The sequence below is a fragment of the Glycine max genome, chromosome 10 (assembly GCF_000004515.6).
Source record: "Glycine max cultivar Williams 82 chromosome 10, Glycine_max_v4.0, whole genome shotgun sequence".
NCBI lineage: Eukaryota > Viridiplantae > Streptophyta > Magnoliopsida > Fabales > Fabaceae > Glycine > Glycine max.
In genome coordinates, this window is record NC_038246.2 from 4,096,373 (window position 1) to 4,105,599 (window position 9,227).

At 30.1% G+C, this 9,227-nt stretch overlaps 1 protein-coding gene across 1 annotated transcript; it reads right to left on the reverse strand.

The window, feature by feature from the left end:
- Positions 1-7,146: 7,146 nt before the first annotated feature.
- LOC100799523 (probable membrane-associated kinase regulator 4) lies at positions 7,147-8,507 on the reverse strand. Its single transcript, XM_003536919.5, has one exon. The coding sequence runs from the start codon at positions 8,417-8,419 to the stop codon at positions 7,337-7,339; it is 1,083 nt and encodes a 360-aa protein (XP_003536967.1). The 5' UTR covers positions 8,420-8,507; the 3' UTR covers positions 7,147-7,336.
- Between the last annotated feature and the right edge of the window lie 720 nt (positions 8,508-9,227).

Here is a 9,227-nt window from a genome sequence, read left to right on the forward strand (position 1 = left end):
TTTTTCATATTTTAAATAAAATCACATTAAAAAATTACTAATAACGATAAATTTATAAATATATTAAACCTTTTATAATAATTTTTTTAAAATTTCATCTAGTTTAAATTAAACATATTTTAAAAAAGTCGTATAAAAAAATAATATATATTATATAAGCACAAATAATACAGACGTAAAATATATAATACTAAAATATTAATATAAGTATTATGATTTTAATTCGGTTTGGATAAATTTTAAAAACATAAACCACAAATGAAACTAATTTAAAAAATAAATTATCCAAACAAATAAAAAAAATCAATCTATTCAATTTTTAATTTTTAATTTTTATTTTAAATCAATTTAGATTTAAACAACTCTAAAAAAAATTATTTAACCTTAACACCAGCAGAAATTTTCAGTCACAGTCACAAAAAATATATCAAAAGAAAAGAGCACACATGATGTTGACTTCGTCGAATCCATGCAGACATTGTTCACGTTCTCCACTGCTGCTCTTTGCACAGAGCCAAGCTAATCTTATCTCTCTATATTCAGCTTTACTTTGAAAGGATATATGATTAGAAAGAAAACTTTTCAAGAGTGATATTTACAGACACTAGTGTTGAAGATCACGTGGATATGCAGTTATTGAGTGGACGGTCAGGACAGGAATTTCGGATTTACAAATCCAAGTGAGAGTAGTTATCAATTGTATCAATTTCATAATATTCATTCTATAGATATTTAGTTATTTGCCAACTCAGAAGAAGAAGAAAAAAAGAGAGAATTTCAACGATTAACAAGAAGGACTAGCTTTTAAAACATCATTTACTCAACTTTTAATATGATTGTGATTAAATGACAAAAAATAAATATTTACCAGAAAAGGAAACATGTCTTGAAAAGTTAAGCAGAAAAGGAAGAATTTCAACACAAAATATCCAAACAAAACTACGGTGATGCATGAAATATCCGTCGACATTACTCATGCTCCTTTCCAATAGGACGAGCCAACTGCCACGTCTAATCACACAAGTTTTTCCTTTTATTTTTTTGGAATTTTTTTCCTTTTAGTTAAGCTTAAAGAAAAACTTGTCGTTAGTATAAAAATTGTGCATTGGATATATGATTTTTGCAACGTTATATATATATATATATATATATATATATATATATATATATATATATATATATATATCAATCGGTCTAAAAATAAAATACCTAAAACTAAAACTTTAGATTTATTAATAAAATTATTTATTATTAGTTTTTATAAAGAAAAAGAAATTATATATTGTTAAAAAGTCATATATGTTGATAAAATGTTCAACATATATATAACCATTTTAATTAAAATAGTTTTTTTTTTCTTCTTTAAATTTACTTTATACCACAAGGTTGACCGTATATGTGTGTAAAAAATAATAATGCAAAATATCGATCATTTCCGATCCATTTGTCACGCACAGACATTTTGATCTTACGATAACGTTTTCTTTAATTTTGGTTTCATGGCTAGCAGTAGGGTATCGCAGTTTTATAATATTTAATTTAAACTTTAAACCGTAAAGAAAGCATGGGAAGTTATTACGACTGTAGCTCAGTATATATAGTTTGATACTTAATAGTAAATACTAAATTACTTTTTTTAGAGGAATACTAAATTACTAATAGTCATAATTATATTCTAGCTTTCAGAAAAAAAAATAGTCATAACTATATTAATTTTTAATTACATCTTCTGTATAATTTTTTTCCTAAAAATAATAATATTTACGCGTTGAATTTTGAGTTCGGTGTTGATATTATATTTTTTAAATTCCGCTGCTTTGTCTTAACCACAATTCTCCTTGTTTCTTGTATATTTGCACTTCCGATAAAACCCAAAATCTGCATAGCTACTGGACATGAAGGATGAAAGGAATTGGAAGGCCTTAGCCCATTGTTGTTGTTGTTGTCGTGTCCTTATTTGCTTGTTGAAAATTCTCTAGATCTAGACATCTTTGGTATATATATAAATAATGATATCATTCATAATAGAAAAATGTTATTTGTATAATAACAATAATGCTGAATAATATCTAACAGAAGGCCGGAGTTTAATAGAATGTAAAGATTTAAGATTTTTTTATGAGTTGAAGAATTAAGATTTAATCTATATTAAAAAGATGTTTATATTTAGTATTTAATTGTATCTCAAATATAATTATTTTTGGAAGAGACTATTTATTTAATTAGTGGGAAATAAAAAAAAACTTCAATAATAATTTATACACGTAAAAGGTAAAAGAAAAATAAATTATTAATAAAAGGAAAAAATAATATCATAAAAATGTTATAAACAATTATTATGAGAATAACCTTGATTATGTTCATAATTCATATTAAGGGTTTTTTTATGGGTAAACGGGGCAAAGCCCAAAACAAAATCAAGGAAAACTAGAAATTAAGTGGAGCATAAAGCTCTCTTCATCCATATGCAAGAACATAGAAATGGAGCATAATAATGTTATCTCCAAAATCTTATATATAAGAAATAAATTATATTTTCTTTAATCCTAATTATAAAAAATAATAATTAGTTTTTAAACTTTCTAAAGGTTATATTTTTTTATCCTTAATTATTTATTGTTAACTTTATTTATTAGACATTCATTCATTGAATTGTGAATATTATCATTAAATGTGATCATCACTTTACTTTGTCTTGATAATTTGTTTTGTATTTCTTATATATAAGAGTAGAGATAGTATAATATTCATTATATATAATATTATATAAAATTATTATTTATGTGTTACTTTATAATATTTTAATGATTAATGATAATATTTTTATACTTTTAAATTAATACATTAAACAAAAACAACTATTTAGTCAACTTTTTTAAAAAAAATCAAAAGAAGTTGTAGAAACATATAAGCTCCTGAATTTGTAATTTTTTAAAATTAAGTCCTTAAACTTTTTTTTTTCAATTAGGTCCTCCTATCTATTTATGGTTATGAAAAAGTTAATTATAGATACCTAATTAATTAGAAGTATAGACAATCGACTATTACTTTTAGAATAATGTATTGTAAGCACAACCGAATTAATTGTAAGAGATACTTACAGAATTTCAACATTTGTAGGTCAATCCAACAAAATATTTTTTAACAAGTCTTTTACAATTCTTTTCAACATTATCAATTGTTCTGAATAGATGAGAAATTAAAAACATGTGACTACTTAAACTTTAATTGTTAGGTTATCAATTAATATTTTTTTTGTGTGAGTGAGAGGGATAAAGCACCACTCAAGAGATCAATTAAAACCCAAGTAGCATGGGATGTCATTTATTAATGTTGGTACTTGACAACAACCATTAAAAGTGTGGTAACAAAATAAAAATTCAAAAACTTTGACCCATCAATATTTATATTAAGAACTAGAAAGATGTTAAACCCATAAATATATCAACAAGTATAATCTCAAAATATTATAATAAAAAATTAATACAAAAATTTATTATTATATATTTAAATATGTTTGTTAATTAAACTTAAAAGACATTTTAAGTGACCTAAAACTAAACATTTTAACTTAATTGTATAAAGAAGTTTTAAGAAAATCTTAAAAGCTAACTTATTTAGTAATTAAATACTACAATAGTCCAAAATAGATTAACATTACTTGGAAAGACTATAACAAATCGTCTAGAATAGTCCATGATAAGGGCTGCAAATCGGAATACTCCTATACCAGGCCCCCATAAACCTTCACATCTAGCTATCACCTCTATCCCTAGCTAGGGGGCGGATCTCATTCAAAGGGTACTCTAGATATGTTCACTCTTCTGCATACATTCTATATCAACGTGTTTTTGCATGTGCCCTAGACACCCGGTCTCCATTCGGTGGAGTACTGTCATTAATAAATCTTTCACAAAACGATCAAACCATCCCCCATGCATGTGTATGAGCAACTTGCCTTTCTGATGAAGTATGCATTGGTTGCATTTTAATATTTGAGGATGTACTGAATTTAATTGGTTTATCACCATTTCTTGAATAGAATTTTACCTTTCATGAGATTTCTATGTTAGGACTAAGTACTTTCACTTCATGTCTGCCTTCCAAATCAGGAATAGTGAGCGAGTGATTTCTTTGTTATATTAGGTGTGTGTTTAGGGGTGGTATGGTAGCTGGGTCGTGTAAATCGATTATGTTTCTGTAGTATTAATGAAGAAAAAGTTATATCATTTTCAATTTTTCCGATTCAGGAGATTCACAGCCTAACCTAACACGCTAGCTATAATATAGGGGTGTTTGTTTTATGGTTCTGAAGCCTTAAATGTCCGTTGAAGCTGCCAATGACACCAAAGACATTGATTAACATTACGGGGCATAGAAACGTGTGTAGACTGAAAAACAAACACACACTAAGTGAGTTTTTGGGCTGGCATTACCGATCCACCTATAACCATTTTTTCCGCATCAAAAAGGACTAAAAGACACAAAATCTATTCTTTGTTGCTTCTGCTTGTTCTCCATCCGTGAGCTGCAAAGGTGTTACAAATCACGCTGTAAGTCATTCTTAGGCATGCACTATAATCCTTAGGATTAAAACTTGTAGAGTTAATTAGGGCGTGTTAGGTTACACATTCATAGAAACATCTGATGTGATTTTTCATGTTTCAACAAAAGTTATCAATTATAGCTTCCACATCTTTTGGCCTCTTAACACAATAATTTGCGCTACGAAAATGTTTCCAAACACCTTAATATATACATTGACATTTGTCAAGTTTTAAAAATACCAAGTTAGAGATATGGACAGAATAGAGAAAAGTACCTACCTTTGCTACCTTTATCGTTTGATTAGGACAATTAAGCCATTGGTGTGGTGGGGAAAAGAATTGCTTGTTCTTTGTGCTTGTTCTATGTGTTTGTATAATTGGTGCGCCAAAGCATTCACGTATATTTGCAACTTCAATTCTTCCGCATGTGATTCAACCTCTGAGACTATGTACGCGTATTTTAATGTTTAGTCAAAATCAAGTTGAACGGAAGAACTGCACGCCTAGAGAGGTTCAATTGTCTGCCTGTAAAGCTGTACACTAGGTTTTGTTTTTTATATCATTTATAGAATACAGATTTTGATGTAGCCAAATTAAAACCACATATACATATGATATCGATGATGAGTTTTAAGAATATATACCTGCACCACGCGGGCTAGCTGAGGGTAGGACCATGGTTTTAAATTGCCTAATTCGCAATTGCAATTGCAGCCACAATATTAAGGTATATTTTTTGACACTCTACAATTGCATTGTCATACGCGGGTCGTATCAGGTGCATTTTCATGTAATTGTCCGTAATATAAAGATTTTCTGACTCATTATAACACAATGCAATTGTAATTAAAATTCATGGGTGGGACCATTACGTTACAGAATGAAATTAGGAATTATTATTATTATTATTTTGGTCCTTTTGAAATTGATGCTGGCCAATATATGTTGTGATCATAATCATTTTGAGTTACTGATATACTTCAGTAATTGCAACAAGGATACATAATTGCACTAGCTAGTTGAGTTAATTTAATCTACAGTCAACCATGCTGCTTTGCTGGGAATTCACTATTAGTAATCATGACTGTTCTCAATAAAGTATATAGTGGCCAAACACCAGCTTAATTTCAGGTACCAAATGCACCATGATTTCCACACTTTTAAAAAATAAGATTTTCACTATTCCCTCTCTTTGAGCTGATCTTGCTCTTAAAAAATAAATGGCTGTTTCTGATTTTAATCTTTGCTTTTTGGTTAGTTACAAGGTCTGTTTTCATTGACATCTCATTATTTTACTATATTATGGAGGTTATTCCAAATAACTTTATACTTATTCTTCTTTATAGAGAAACCTACCATGATTTCCACATTTAAAAAATGAGAGTTCTATATATTCCCTTCCTTTCTCTCTTTGAACTTATCTTGCTGTACAAAAACGAATGGCTGCAATCTTCTCTTTTTTTACTCAGTGACCAGGTCAGTTTATGGCTGTAATATTTTATTTTTTGTTTAGTGACAAGGTCAGTTTTCATTGACATCTCATTTATTTTATTATATTGTTATGGAGATTATTTCAATTTTTAAAAAACTTTTTACTTTTTCTTCTTTATAGAGAAAACTAAAAAATAACATAGAAAAAGGAAAGGTGAGAGCATAAAATATCCATTCATCACTTTTATAAAGTAGTACTATATAGTCTATCTGTTATCAGTTGAACACTGAAAGAATAATCGCATATAATCTTAAGCAGTTATTGGGAATCTACCTTGGGAAAAAGTATCAGTTTCAGAATGAGAGTTTGGATAAAGAATTACTTTTTTTACCGTGGAATAAAACAAAACAAAAAAAAGTCAATTAACAAAGTGGGTTTATGATTGATGAATTTTCTTTTAATTTTGTATGTTGAAAGCCCAAATCCACAAAATTGACCATAACACAAAGAGGTTAAATCAAGGAATTTGGACCTATTTCTCTAAAGGATTATTATAAAAATATATATACTTATTCTTATATTTCATTTACACCTCATTTCCTTTTCATCACATCATCACTTGTTATTATTTTTTTTTATCTCTAGCTCTTCTTTTCCTTCCTCTACAATCCAAATCCATCCAAAGATGGGAAGACCATATATACCAGGTACATAGTACGAGTATACTGTTCGTATAAGTACACAATTTGTGACTTTTAAAATTGTTATAACAAGACTTCTTTTAAGGACTTGTTAGAATAAAAGTCAGAACTTTTTTTACTGGAAATATAGAATTATTTCTAATAATAGAAAAATTCTCAAAAATATTTCTTGTCTTGTATCCAAATAGGCCCTAAATTGAACTGATATGTGATGAGTAAGTTCAGTATACATACAGCGCGCCATACGCAGGATTATTGAGACTCATGCTAATACCTATTGGAGTTATTTTGTCATGGTGAATTCTCTTGTTCGTTAGTCATAAGGGTGGACCTTTTGAAAATTTAGAAAGTCACTTTTGCCCAAACGAATTACTCTCCTGAGCTAATAATAATGAATCAGCTAAGGGATTCAGTTCTACTACACCTGGGGAAAGTATGCAACATGTACAACAGTTCAAGAAAGAGAGAACAGAAGAATTTAATCTTATTATTTAGCAAATTAATGCTGGAAGCTATTAATTCAAACAGTAAACTCCATCAAAATGCTATAGCATTTCAAATAAAAATGCCTCTTTCTCCTCTTACAAGGTTTTCTCAACAGAGTCAACACTATCACTCACACACACACACACACACTATGGTGCTGGCAAGTGTGGCTATTCATTAACTCTCACCAACTGCATTTTTGTTGCAAATTGAGAACAAATCCTTCTATCATCTGAACCATTCTTTGAACCACACTGCTGCTGAGACTGCTTGCAATGAGCAATGGCTCCCTGGATTGAACTTTCCAACTCATAATTGGCACTGATGCTCCTCTTGAAAAGTTGCAAATCATAGTACCCAGCTGAGCTAAAAGAAAAAGAAGAAGATGAAGAAGATGACCCTGATGAAGATGTGGACAAAGATGAAGCCTTTGTGGAACAATGTCGTTGACCAACCCCAGAGAAAGACCTCCTGTGGTCACAGAAATCATCTTCAACAACTTCAAGCATCTCTCTTCTGATGCTCTTCACGACAGAACAAGTTGCCTGGTCCTTGCTATCATAGAAACTCTCAAAAGGGTTTCTCCTTGCAACCTTCATGTACTTGTTCTGACACTCTTTGCACTTTAATGATTTCTTCTCCGCTCCCATGTTGTTGTTGCTTGCAGCACTGGCACAAAACTTGTCTGAGCAACCAGATTTGTTGAACAAGGTTTTCAGGTAAGCCCTTGAGGCCTTGAGTCTCAGGCCAAGCCAGAACTGCTTCATCTGTTTCAGTTTCTTGGGCAAAGACTTCTTAGGAAGATCACCACCACTAAGGTTGTACTTGTTAATGTCAGAAAACCACCCAAGTTGGTATTCATTTGGGCTCACATCACTGCTCACACGGCGTGATTCTGAAGGAGAGATGTTGGATTCAAAAGGGGTGTTGGCATTTGTTGAAGGTGAATCTGATTTGATGTACTCAAATTTGGCATTGGTGGAGGAGTTTTCAACGAGCTTTTGAACCATTTGCAAACGAGGGGGAAGGTGAAGAGGAAGGAGTTTTCCCTTGTAGAAGAGATCATCAGCTGGAGAAGTTAATGACTCTTTCTCACTCATTTGGAATTCAAACTCTCTGTTGGATGGTGGAGAGCTAAGGGAATAAGAGAAGAAATTTGGGGAGGAATTACATAGTTCCATGTCAATGTAGTCATCATCATCTACATGAACCATAGTAGTAGTAACTTGTTTTGTGGCCATTTCAATTTTCATGTGACTCTCTCTTTGTGATGATTTCTCTATTTTGTGTGTCTGTCAGAGTATGGAGATAGATGCCTATGGGAAATTGAGCTTCCGCAAGGAAAAGAGAGCAGGGTAGTATTTCTTTAATAAGTGGTGATGTTGCCAAACTTCGTAATGCAAAAAGATAATTTATTCATTTATTTATTGGATATTAATCTTATCCCCTTTGTCTTCACTTTGCTCTTCTAGTACTACCGTTAGAAATAAATACATCTACGTTAATATAAAAGAAATGATATTTTTTAACAGTATGTATGCTGCTTTTCAAGCATGAAATGGAGGTATTATTTTATCTTTGAATTGTTTTCCCCTACTGAGCAGTCATTGCCTTACTAATTTATTTATTCCTCATTTTTAGTGTATCCAAGTGTATAAAGAATTATTGGCTCCCAGAACATGCATAACTGTGAAAAATCCGGAATATTCGAAAAAGTTTGAAAGGGATTCAAATTTGTGGTCCTGTGACATGCAGAGATAATGTTAGTCAGTGAGTGAATAGTCATGGACTCGTGGGTGAAGGGTTTATTTATTTATTTTTTTTAATTTCTACGTTTGACTGTATAAAATTTTAATAACATCATAATATAAAAAGTTTTATTTTTAGTGACATTTAATTATAAATTACTTCTGTCAAAAATGAATTATAAATTACTATAATATATGATTGATTGATAATATAAAATGATGAAAAATACCATCTAGTAAGAATAAAGTTAAACAAAATTGAATACAAACGCATCACCATGATTTGTGTCAAACGCCCAAACTTATCTTCTTT

Bases quoted from the DNA above. Each gene is read 5' to 3' on its own strand.
- LOC100799523 (XM_003536919.5), bottom strand. From the start codon at position 8,419: ATGAAAATTGAAATGGCCACAAAACAAGTTACTACTACTATGGTTCAT.